Source organism: Kryptolebias marmoratus, linkage group LG16, assembly GCF_001649575.2.
Source record: "Kryptolebias marmoratus isolate JLee-2015 linkage group LG16, ASM164957v2, whole genome shotgun sequence".
In the NCBI taxonomy this organism is placed as follows: domain Eukaryota; kingdom Metazoa; phylum Chordata; class Actinopteri; order Cyprinodontiformes; family Rivulidae; genus Kryptolebias; species Kryptolebias marmoratus.
This window is the reverse complement of record NC_051445.1, coordinates 29866595-29880204: the sequence shown is the minus strand read 5'-3', so window position 1 is coordinate 29880204 and position 13610 is coordinate 29866595. Positions and strand designations below refer to the sequence as shown.

Here is a 13610-nt window from a genome sequence, read left to right as displayed (position 1 = left end):
AATGAAACTTTCAGAAAGTAATCATTGGAGGTATGTCTACAACTGATTAACTTTTGGAGTCGACCCAGTTCAACATGGCCTTCCCAGCTAATTAACATTAACCAACATAAACATGTTTCTAACTCAGTTTTACATATGTTATGCTAAAATCTGGTGTGGTAGTATCTGAGAGTTATCCACATCTCACACTCTTAGCGTGTAATCTGTGATCTCACATGAGATCACTAATAACATCATTTTCAAGGTTTGAGTAAAACAGCTACAACTTTGTCATTTCTTATAAGATGATTTTAGTCTAAAATTCTGGCATGGAAGGTTGTGAGTAATATGCAATCCTTTTAGAAATGATAGGCTTTTCGTTGCCTTCTGTTTTTCCAAAACTAAGATGAGTTGATCGACTAGGTACTATGTTTGGTTATTGCTGCTAAAATATGCCTGCTAACTCCCTTCCCAACAAGCCGTGCTCTGATTGGCCAGTAACTCAGCTGCCCCCTTCACTCCCCCTCTGTTTGCTACTAACACTTGCTTTACCCCTTCAGTTGCCCCTAATTGTTGCAGCGTGGTAGTAATAAGCTGCACCCACACCTCCCATCCCCACATTAACACTTGTTTTTCTCACTGAGCTTTGTGCCACTCAGCATGCCTCTGAGACACAGGGCATCTCACTTTGACAAAAAACCCTGTGGTCATTAAGGAAAAAAAATCTTTGTCAAAGACTTAAAGCTGGTGCTGCAGTAACCAGTCAGAGCTTAGATTCTAAAACCTCTAAAAATATGAAACTTTACATAAAATCCACTCCTTAACTGTTAAACATTCTAGGTTGTAAATGTACTTTATCAGTCATTGGAAAACAAAGGTTTAGCATTTCTTGAAAGAATGCATATTGCCCGCCACAAGTTTTAGACTAAGATCATCTTATGGTGACAAATAACAGCGTTTTCATCAAACCTTAAAAATAGCATTATGTACAATCTCATGCAATATTGTGAGATCTCCCTTGATCTGTTAGTACTCACAGTATGTGTTATGAATGACTCTCAGCTATTACCACATCAATATCTGTAAAACTGACTGAGTTTTAGCCATTTTTGTGTTCTCTAAGGTCAGTTGGCTGTGGGAGCCATCTGTGATGGGGTTGATTTATAAATTTAATGAGTTGTATATGTCCATCTGATTACTGTTTCCTTAAAAATTCATCGAAATCAGCACAGCAGTTCTTGAGGTGTTTTGCTAACAGACAAACACACACACACACACACACACACACACATAGGACAACATTATCATCCACCTTTGCCTTTCAGCAGTGGGTGATAATGATGCCCTTTCCCATCTCACCAGGTCCCATTCAGCTGGAAGCTCTCTGTAGCTGAGACTTCTCTCAGTGATGGATGGAGCCCTTAACAGTCCGAGCTGGGGGCCAGCCGTGACAAATGCCTCCTGCACATCTTGTTGATGGGAGCACATTAGACAAAGTTGAACAGAAGTAAATTAGAGGAAAGGAGCTCTTTGTGCCCATGCATGTCTCAGCTTAACAGCCAACAACAAAGCTCAGCTGACAGCCCGGGCTAAAAAAACAGGATTGATGGACGATCATCATCATGACTTTCCTCAGCCACAGGCTCTTTATTTCTGTTTTCTTAGTGAGTGAGGCTGCTGAATGTCTGCCTGCTGGCTGCAACAAATACTCATCCAGAGTTCAAATGTTAAACAGGGCAGACAAATTTTGTTTTATTTGGATTGAGTCCATTATTTTTTATTTTAGGACATTCAACACTGAATTTGACCCTATGGGAGCGTGCTTTAAAATACTCCCATACTGTTTAGATTTTATCAGTGTCATGCAAACAGCTCCACTTGGTTTTGAAATAGGCATGTCTTTTTAAAATTCCCATTTCAGCAGAGATTAATAGCCAAGAAATGTCTTTTTTCTAAAATTATCTCCAGAAGGCAAGGGCAATGTTGTTTTTGCTCGTGTCTGTTTGTACTGCTCTCTGTCTGTTAGCAAAATATTTCATGAAATAGTGCATGGTTTTTAATAAAAAATTAAGAAAATAATCATTGGGTGTGCATCTACAACTTATTAACTTTTGGAGTCAATTAACTGAAGATGGCCGTCACAGCCAACTGACTTTAAAAAACACAAAAATGGCCACATTTCAGTCAGTTTTGCAGATAGTGTGCTAAATTTGGTGTGGCAGAAGCTGACAGTCATGCACAACATATACTCTAAGTGCCACTTATTGCATGACATATTTGCTTAAAACATTTTCATTAACTATTGAACCAAATGGATGGAATTTGTTGACACCTTCAGAAAATAATCATTGGATGTAAATTTATAAATGATTACCTTTGGGAGTCGACCCAAAGTAAACAAACTGACCTTAAAAACAAAAAAAATGGCTATAACTCAGTCAATTTTACAGATATGTAGCTAAAATTGATATGGTGATTGCTGTGAGTCATCCTTAACACATACTCTGAGCAAACTCTATGTTTTTAATAAAATTAGACCTTATCTGACAGTCCCTGTTTCATATACCTACCTTCATGCTGTAGTTCTCTCCACTCTCCACTACTGTCTGCCTATTTGGTCCCTTACTACTAAAAATGCTCTTGAACCTGTGTCTCGACTGTATAACAGAGTATTTAAGATCCACTGTAGACTTCCAGGCTGGACCCATCATTGTACAGTCCTGTCTAGATCGAATGCTCTGACATTTGACAATTATGTCTATAACAATGCCATCAGGTTCTACTTTCAGTTAAAAAATCATAATCTCTCACCAGCACTGACAGCTCTAGTACCAACTATGAACCTACAGAGAAATACTAGATCATGCTCGGCAGAACAGCTTCAAGTTCCTTCTTATAAAAACACCTATGGTCAGAGGTCCTTTTTTTCCATCTACACTAAGGCGTGGAATAGTTTCCCTCTGAGCATTAGATCAAACAGCTCAGAATCAATTTAAAAAAAAAACATACAGACTTTTCTTGTTGGACAATTACATATGGAATCACTGACTTATTTGCTATATTTTTATTTTGATTGTTGTGTTGTATATGCTGGTTTTATGTGAATGATCTTGTGTGGATGGATTTTTTCTCTGCTGCAGAACAGGAACCAGCTGAAAAACAGTTTTTAACTGAGTCAGGCCTGGGTTACTGTAATGTTTTTAACCTTTTCCTGTCTAATAAATGAAATGAAATTACATCTTGCAACATTGCATGATATTGTACATAGTGTTGTTTTCATGATTTGGCAAAAATGGCTACATCTCATTTCTCTAGATGATCTTAGATTAAAATTTGCACATACAAGGTGGAAAATGATATGAATTGCTTCAAAGAATGCAAATCTTTTATTTATGTGTTGAAAGCTTTGTGTTGTACATTTATACAGTATTATGTTTTTAGTTCACAAGATACACACAAGCAGCAAACAAAACTACAGTACTAGATCAGTTTATTTATTATTCTAAAGTAATTGTTCCTATTAGGCAGAATATTACTTTTTTCTCTGCTGTCCTGCTTTTTGTAAAGTAATGTTGAAAGCCTGACAAGCTGTTGTGAATTAATTAGCTGGTTATTAGCCTCTGTGAAATAATCAGGTGTATATAAATGCTTTTCATTTGGTTTATTTCAGCTGTACAGCACAAGGAGACAGGCACACCGACCCCGTTAGTAATCTATCGGTGTAGCTCCAAGAGCATTTCCTCTCAGGTGCAGTAATTATAGAGTTATGGGTGTCATGGTCATACAACACAATCTTACACAACGAAAAATATATACAAAACTAGCTGTACAGAGAATGGTTGTTACACTCTGGTTCAGAGCCTGAGTGTTTGCACAGAAAAAGAAAAAAACCTCTTTATATGGTCATGGGTATATCAAGTTACCCAGGTTTAATACACAAAAACAGGTTTACAAGAATAGCTTTTTGCAAGAGCATTTTCTTACACCAGAATCATTCTTTTTTTCCTTCAGGTATGCAGCAAATGAGGAGAATAAAAAATACATTAAACATTTTTTTTAATTCACAAATGATATGACAGAGAAATTTAGTGATTTTAACATGGTGAAGTTTTTTAACACTGCAGTATACCTTGAAACTTTAAAAGGCAGCAGTTAGAACACAGATCATCTTATTACATTTTTCTCACTCCTGCAGATTTTGTAGTTGAATTTTTGATGTATTCCAGGATGCAGAGGAGTACGCCGAGCTGCCGGTTAGACACAACGAGGACCAGCTCAACAGCCAGCTAGCTCAGCAGCTTCCTCTGCAGGTGAACCCCCACTCCTTTGACAGCGCCCACACCAAGACCCACCTGCTGCTGCAGGCCCACTTCAGCCGTGCCCAGCTGCCATGCAGCGACTACAACACTGATACCAAGACAGTGCTGGACAACGCCATTCGGATCTGCCAGGTAAGATTTACTTAGCTGATTCTACTCAGCATACTGTTCAGACTCATTTAGGTTTTATACTGCAGCCAGGAACTTGATGAAATTGTTATTTAAAATTTGATTAAAGAATTTTTGAAATCAGTATGTAATAATACAGTGTTTTCTTTTAGAAAAACAATAAAATGTTTAGTTTTCCATGTTTTTTCATGTTTTACATGGGTTTGGGAAGGGTTGTGGCAACCACTCACAATTTTCAAAAGGAATAAAACAATGTGTTTAAAAAAGGTTCTAATGTATTTCAGATATTTTGCATGTAACCCAGACATTACTCTACCCAGCAACACCCTACAGCTCTTCCTGAAGGATCCCAACATGTTGCCAGGTCAGAGAGGCTATATAATCCCTCCTGCAAGTTCTGGGCTGGCCCTTGTTTCTCCTCCCAGTGGGACTTGCTTGGAAAACCCAGAAGGCATCCTTATCAGATGCCCCAACTTCCTCAACTATCTCCTTTTAATGTAGAGTCATGGCTTGAAGACACCAACAAAACCACATCATCTGCAAAAAGCATTGACAAGACCCTTAGGTTCCCAAACCAGATACCCTCTTTACAACAAATATGCCTTGAGTTCCTGTCCATGAACACCACAAACAGAATTGGAAACAAGGGACAGCCCTGTCTGAGTCCAGTTGGTGCAGGGAACAAGCTTGACTTTGTGCTGAGAATTCAGACACAGCTTTTGATTTGTTTTTGCTGAGTGAGTATGCCCCATACTTCCTCAACACTCCAAACAGATTGCCTTGAGGAACCCAGTCGTAAGGCTTTTTCAAATCCACAAAACACCTGAGGAGCTTTTTAACTACCTCAACAAACAGTCCTCATACTGTCTTCTCTCAGGTGGACATGGTGATCAGATTAAGGAGATCCTCAAAGTGTTCCTTCCACTATTCAGTATTAGTCTTTACCACCCAAGTTAAGCACAGCCTGCGATGGAACTCACTTTTCCTTTCTGAGTCACCAAATGATTTGCCAGAACCTCCTTGAGGTCAACTGAATGTCCTACTTCATGGCCTCTCTGAATTCAGCATGACAGCCTCTGTCACAACTGGGTCCTTAGTTTGCTGCTGCTAAAGGCACCACTGACCTTCTGGCCACATATCCTCGAAGCCTCATCTGTGAAAGAAGCCTTTAAACATGGCCCAATCAGATTTCATGTCCCTGACCTCCACGGTGACATACAAAATCCAGTCAAGATAACTCCATCAATGCCCACATGGGATTGAAGTCCCCCAGAAGAACATCTATAATCCCAAAATGACAGCTTTCCAGGACACCATCCAGAGACTCCAAGAAGATTTAAGTATTCAGAACTGATGTTTGGTGCATAAGCACAAACAATAGTCAGAACCTTCCCTCCTGCAATTTAAAGCTGCAGAGACGCGACCCTCTCGTTCACCCAGGAAAATATCTAACACTGAGGTGCTCAGCCATGGGCTTGGGAGTATCCCCACACTTCCCCGACACCTCTCTCCTTGAGCAACTCTAAAGTAGGAAAGGGTCCAATCTCTCTCCAAGAGTTGGTTTCCAGAGCCTGGAGGTGAGCCCAGTACTTGGTATTGCTTAACCTGAGGTGGGTTCCTGTCATTTTTTTTAAGCTTGGCTTGGCCAATTGCTATGAGCTAAAGCTTGACCACAAGGCGCTCACTGGTGAGCCCCCTCCCCCCTCCCAGGCCTGGCTCCAGCAGGGTGCCCTGGTTTTCCTCTTACGGTCAAGGTTAAGATTTTTTGTTTAGTGTGGTCTTCCTTCATTTTCAAAGTGTTTGAATCACTTTTCGTCTGTCCCCTCCTCTGAGGCCAGTTTCCTATAGGAGATCTTGCCAGGGGCAGATGCCCCAGACAATAAAGTCTCCAGGATCACAGAGGTGCTCAGACCCCTCCACCATGTTCAGGGGACGGTTCTGAAGAACAGAGTTTCTGTGCATCAAATAAAATGTCTCACTTTTGATGATTAACAGCTAATGTGGAGTATAAACCACTAAAGCTGAAATACATGCTTGATTAATGAAGGAAATTACATTTTCCTTCAGACACTAAACTCTTAACATTGAGCTGGAAAGCTGTGAGGCTTTGTAAGCATTATTATTTTTACCGACCATAAATTCCGGCCCCTGCAGAGGCTGTTCAGAAAAACTCTGGTCCCTGAGCAAAGGTTGTTGGTGACCCCTGTTCTATATACATTGTGATATTCCTAAAGGTTGATTTTTCTTTCTTGTCTTTAGGCAATGCTGGATGTAGCTGCTAACGAGGGCTGGTTAGTTACAGCCATTAGTATCTGTAACCTGGTTCAGATGATCGTCCAGGGCCGCTGGCTTCACGACTCCTCATTGCTGACACTCCCACATGTAGAACGTCACCACCTATACCTGTTTAGGTAAACATCCTTGTTGCTCCACATGTGCTCATTGCTTTCTCAGCTGGTCTTAAAAAAAAAGAAAAAAAAAACAATTTTTAAGTTTATTTGTGTGGAAACATCTTCCTAACTTGTCAATAATGAACAGATGCTAAAACATTTTAATATTTTACTGAGGTTATTTAAAAGTTTTGAACATCTATTTGCATGTTTTTTTGCTACATATTGTTTGTAATTATCAGTTATTGATTGCATGAGCTTATAACCTGTTTTGTATTCTTTATCCACATACAGGGGGATGCAAAAGTATTTACCTCGTTGATATTCTTTTTTGTTGTTGCATTAACTTGGAATTTGAATGGGATTTTATTTGATTTTAAAGCTGAACTGAAATCAAATCTAAAAAAATTGACATTTCATGAAAGTTATTTAGTCAAACAACATTGCAGGGACTTGTTTTTCTGACTTAATACTTAAATAAACTATTATACAAACTATTTAAGTCAATAATTTCCAAAATGGGTGATCTGTGGGGCAGACTTGCTGTCCTGGGTTCATGACAAGCGCTACAGTCTAGTTGTTTACTAGTGAAAATGGAAGAAGTCTTTTTTGAATACAAAGAAATGCTGGAAGACAATGATTTTCTTTCAACTGATGTTGGCTTCAAAACACTTTTCAGTTCAGCTTTAAATATATATATATATGTATCTAGGGTTGTGCATCTCTGGTCTGTGGCTAATATGATATGTGCACTGCCAATAATAGAAGTCACCCTTTAATCACGATACCATGTGATTCAATATCAGTTTGATTTAATATATTGACATTCAATACAATACGATACAAACAAATGAATGATCCTGTCAGTTATATGACCGCTCACAAACAGGTTTTCTTTTAAAAGTATGCTTACATAAAGCTTGACTCACAATTAAGAACTAGATACATCTAGTGGTACTAGAGGGATTAATAATTTGGTTTTAATAATATGCAAGTTAAGTAACAAGCTAATTAACCATCATAAGCTAAAGTGTAATGAAAGGCTAAAAACTAGAGATAGCCCAAAAAATGAGTGAAAACTGGTGAAATCTCAGTGAAATCTATATAGATCGTGCTTGCAACAACAAGTGTAAAACAGCAAGGAATTTTTATTTAAGGGGTCTCACATTTGTATTCAGTTGTTGTGAGTCAGAAGAAGAGCCAAGAATAAAATGTACTGTATGTGTTATTTTTAGCAGCCAAGGCATAGAACCATCATATTTTAAACTGCACCGCTGAACCAGGGTTAGAGTTTAGGGTTTGGTCAGGTTGCTTGTTTATGTCACAAATGAACTACTGTTTTTTTTTCAATGTATGTCATAATGGTGGTACTTGAAGAGCTTAGTGTTTTCTGAGATAGTACTGCATTATCGCTTCCCACTGAAAAGTAGAAAAGTAGACACTTGTGATGATGTTTTTACACGTTTCTGTGTGTGTGTGTGTGTGTGTGTGTGTGTTCGTGTCTGTCCATTACCAAAGTATTTTATGAACCAATGGATGAATTTTCATGAAACTTGCAGAAAGTGATTATTAGTTGTACAACTAGAACTAATTAACCTTTGAAGTCAACCCAATACAAGCCAAATTACTTTTAAAACCACAAAAGTGTCTATAACTGAGTCAATTTTTCAGATATTGATCTAAAATCTAACTGTACTAATGTATAGTTGAATCATTCACATTATACAAGCTGAGTGAGAGATCTTATAATATTGCGTTAGATTAGGCATAACATTATTTATAAGGTTTATCCAAATGGCTAAATTCTGTCATTTCTCAACATAAGAGAATATTAGTCTAAAACTCTGGTCTTTAAGGCAATGGGAAATATACATTCCTTTAAGGACGTCTTGGCCTTTGGTTATAAAAGATTTGAAAACCACTTATCTAGATTTTATGCCAAAATGGCATCTGTACATGACTGCTTTACCAATCCAATCACATCATGTGGACATTCTAGAATTAATATACATCATTTAATCTTTACATCCCGGATATGTGTGCACCACTTTTTAATTTTATTCATTTTTCCAAAATTTTCAAACTTTTCCTTTACTTATTTAACCCTTTTAATTAGAAGTATCTTGGTCAGTTCATGACTCAAAATTGAACTGAAAATCCATTTAAATTTCAGGTTGAAAGGCAACATTGTAGGAAAAATACCAAGGAGTGTTGAATACTTTTGCAACTCATTGTATATGATACTACCAGTTTTCAATTTTTTGGAGCATAATTTTTGATTTTGGATTTTGATCAGCACCTTTTTCTACTCATTGACATCTTTTTAGTTTAATTTGATACCTCTTTCATTGCTTTCTTTTTATTCACTTCTTAGGAAGTGGACAAATCAGATGGCTTGGAGTAATGTGGGAAGCTTCACTGGGGCAATCGAAGGACTTCCCGAGCTGATTGCTGCCTGCAGCGGCAGGGAAAGTGTTTTCACTTCTATGGTCGGCCAAGAGTTTCCCCAAACTCTCCTTTCCCAGGTAAGATCACAGATATTACAAGCATCAAGGGTTCTCAAGCACTTGAATTGTGCAGCTTTAAAAAAAAAAGCTGTTCAGAACACTTACACTATTTTACACACACACTCACATACACACAGTTCTCAGTGAGGAGCCATCAGCAGTTATGCTTCTGGTTCCCGGTGCCTCTACGATCCCCAATTACATCTTTAAAAATGGGGATTGTGGCTCCAATTTACGTGCTAATTGCTGCAGTAATGAGAGTATCCAGGCTCAGCGACAGGCCCAGTGACTTCACCCAATCAGTGTCACCTCCTCCTCTCTTCCCCACAATTCCACCCCCTCTACTTCCCTCCCACCACAGAGTGGCAGGCTCTTTAATTAAATAATTAGATGTGCAGCAGCATTTCTGTCTGACTCTCTCTGGGAGAGTAATCCTCACATAAATAGCTTTTTCTGGGTGAATCGGAGAGACTTTTCTCTTCCAAGCTTCTTATAAAACACACACACACACACACACACACACACACACATCCTCTTCTGCTATTTTTCTCTGTCACTCTCTTTGTGCTTTTATCCTTTTTATATCTTTTGTTCTTCTCATGAAACATCTAAGACCAGAGGAAGAACATCTGTTAAAATGAATAGAGTAGCTGATGGGTCCGTCCTTAGACCAGTTTGATACCTTGGTGTTAAATTTATCTGACCACACCGTTGGGGAACAGTATTCATGAGGGAGTCTCCAAAATGTCTCAACGTTGGATATGGATTTTGAGCATGTTCACAAAATTTACAAAACAAATTTTCTCTCAGAAATAGTTGGGAAGATGTGACGTATGCCTTGAATTTGTCTTGAACCCTTCTCAATTTGGTTTCTGTAATTCTAGAGCCCTAGAGATGTATTTTTTTATGAACTGCCATCTGTGTGTTTCTTCATACTGCATGAAAACATGTACTGTATGCATTTGTAACTTGACACTGTATACATTGTTTGAACTTTGAAAATAAAATGTGCATCAAAGTGTTTGTGCAAAAACATGGAATCATTCAGCTGCAGCGAAGAACTTCCCTTCAACTTCAGAGGAGATTTCCTCTGTAAGCTCACCTTTTGACACCTGTGTTACTTTTGACAGGTCAACTGCACTAGTCTAACTCCCCACGTGCCACTGCTGGAGTGGGTCACGCAGCAAGGGCAGAGATCCTGACATCACTCAGGGTTCGCCTAAATGGAAAAAAATGATTAGAGTAGTGACATTTTACAGCGTAATGTAAAATGGTCATAATGATCCACACAGATGTTCAGGATCGGCTTCGGCCAGCTAAGGTTTGAGAGGATAGGAAAGAGACACAAACACACACACACAATGACTGGTCCAGGTGTAGTTTCTATTGGAAGAAAGACAAAGAAAAACACATTTCAGTTGTTTTGACTCACCAATGAACCAGCAGACAAAAGCCCAGTCTTACTTACCCTCTGTCAGACATGTAACTTCTCTGTTCTGCCCTGGTTTTTGTCATTCTGGTTGTTTGGGTTTGTTTATTAAAACATTTTTGGATTTAAATCTGCCTGCCTGATGCTTTGCATTTATGGGTCCTCAACCACTAACACCCAACATTTGCTACAGTTGCCTCTTTTTTAAAAACAAAACAACTAAACTTCTATTCTGTGGTTGAAGTTGTTTTGCTTCCTATCTTAGGAGCTTTCTCAATTCAAAACTGGAGTGGAGTTCCATGCTTTAAATTGCATAAGATGCTCCATTTAGTCAGCTAAACTAACATTTAGATTAATCTCACTCCCTCCCACTGAAGAGTCATTGGTGTCTTTGTTTGCCTGGCTCACAAGAGAGATAGTTTGGTCACATGCACAAAGGTGTGTTTTAGAGGGGAAATGACTGGGTGTCAGGCTTAATGCTCCATTGTAAGTTTTAGAAAGCTGAAAACTGAGACCACCTCCTCTATTTAATTAAAGTTGTTTTTCTTGTTTGACATAAATGACTTCCGTCAAGCCTTATGCCTTCTCTGACCAAAATATGAACATTTTGGGCCACAAAACAATGTCCCTGAGTCCTGTCCTGAAGAGCTGGCCCTCCTGTGGTGAGCCATGCATTTGTGGACGGGCTGTTTAATTTCTCCAATATGGAGGTCTGGACATTCCTCTCTGCACTGAACTGCAGACACAACACCGCTCAGTTTGTTTGGGTGTTTGTTTTGGGGTTTTTTTCAACTCCATGTTCTGTTCTGTGGTGTGTTTTTAGGCTTCCTTGATCACTTGACAAAAGTCCAATTAGGATAATCAGATGTTTGGAGAACTTTTTTCATTTCCTTTTTCTTTCTTTCTATCCTCATTTGGCCAAATTATTGTAGCATGTTCTGCAGTTAGATTTATATCACGTTCTGTGGTTAGGTTCACGACAGTTTACGGCAGGAGGTAGGAGAAGCTGGGAGAAAAAAGGGAGGGAAAATAACCTCTGTTTTGTGTGTCTGTATGGCGTAGCTGTGGCCGACAACAGCAAGAGATCAAAACCCATTCAGCTTCCCCGAGTCGCCTTTGTGTGAGTTAACCCATAACCAGGAAAGCGTTATATTATGTTGAGTTCTAATGACACAGTTTGTGTTCCAATGAGTAATGAGAGTCAGATGAAGCTATTAAAAAAAAAAATCTATTGACTAATGAAACTAACAATTTGACAACCATAACTTATAAATCATGTTTGTACATTAACATTTGCATCAGTTTAAACATGGTCTCATGGACGGTCTTTAAGTGAACATCATTCAGTTTGTGTAGAGGCGGGTGTTTCTGCATGTTACAGTGGAGTAATAATTTTTATCTGAATGGTAAATCTCCTCAACTGAATGTAAATATTTCATTTGTAAGATATTTAATCAATTACATAATTTAGTTGTCATAATACTGTGCTGCACTTTAATAGTAAATTTATTTAATTCATTTCAAGTATTTCACTTATTTTGAAGCCCTTTTTAAACTTTCAGTCCCATTCGTGGCCAATTTTAATAATAGATTTGCACTTTTTGTTTAAAATTACAAAGATTACTTGCATTTTAGTCTGTACTAACTAATGTGCAATTGTTTTTGTCACATTAGGTAAAAATAATATTACATTTGATTAGTTTCTGTTATGATCCATTATGTTGTGGTTGGTTTGTCTTGTTTTGTTCTTTTTGTTATTGTAGATTCAGTTTGTTTTGTCTTGATTTACTTTGTGTTTTGTTTTGGATGCTATCTTATTGATTTCCTGTTTCTCCCTTGTGTAATACATTATTGCATTCCCTCAGTTAGTCATTTTTTTCTTAGTACTCATCTGTTCTTCATTAAAATCAGCCTAGTCGTATTCACTTGTTCCTCATTTCTCTCAGTACTTATGATCCCATTCTCAGTCAGTTTGTCATACTGTTTTGTTCTCCTGCATGTTTTCTGTGTGCTCCATGTTTCTTGGTCTGTATCTTGTTTTACTACCCTATCAGCCTTTTAATTTTGTCATTAAATTCCTTATTTTGTTCTTCTATGGAGTTAGATTTGTTTCACAATTATTCAATCAAAAAGAAAATCATGTCAAACAAAAAAAGTAGTATTCAATCAAAAAAAATCATGTCAAACAAAAAAACATCTTAAAAACTTTTTAATCATAAAAATATTTTTTTACAAAACAAAAATTTATTTAAAGATTTTTTTTTTGATTGAAGTCACTAATTTTTTGATTGAAACTCTTTTGGTTGAGTCAATTTTTTTTTGGTTGAGTCTATTTCTTTTTTGGTTGAACTCGTTTTCTTGCCTATACAACTTTATTTGCTTTGGGGAAGCTTACATAAACATTCTGGGCGGGGATTAAGGACAAGCAATGTAAGACGTCTCCCTATTGGTTAACGCTGACTGAAGCGACTGTCTGGATTGAAGCTGAAGTTGGCTTCCGATTGTAGCTTCTGATTCGGGAAATGGCCAAAGAGCGATTATAACGGAGGCTCAGCTGTATTTGCTGAACATTTTCTGTTCAATAGGTGAATAACGGCAACGGCTGTTCGTAACCAAGCAACCAAAATCAACAGAAGGCTAGATAGCGGCAAAAGACAAAACTAGATCCTGTTAAGAATTCTTCAAAATAAAAGACTTTTTCACGTCACCTTTTTGTAATAATGTACAATCAAGTTAAATTCTGTGAATAATAATAATCATTGTACATAATTACAAAAAAGTGACGTGAAAAATAATTAAATTCAAAGCTTTATTTATGATTTATTTTGGAGAGAGGAAGTCTTTTATTTTGAAGAAT

General features: G+C 37.8%; 1 protein-coding gene across 2 annotated transcripts in view; it reads left to right on the top strand.

The window, feature by feature from the left end:
- The window catches only part of ascc3 (activating signal cointegrator 1 complex subunit 3), a 297685-nt gene that overhangs the window by 277553 nt on the left and 6522 nt on the right, over nt 1-13610 (top strand). For both annotated transcript variants that reach the window (XM_037980369.1, XM_017414246.3), the window contains 3 exons: nt 4206-4430; nt 6687-6838; nt 9192-9342. In XM_037980369.1, coding sequence (XP_037836297.1) covers nt 4206-4430; nt 6687-6838; nt 9192-9342 — 528 coding nt within the window. The remainder of the gene's footprint in view (nt 1-4205; nt 4431-6686; nt 6839-9191; nt 9343-13610) is intronic.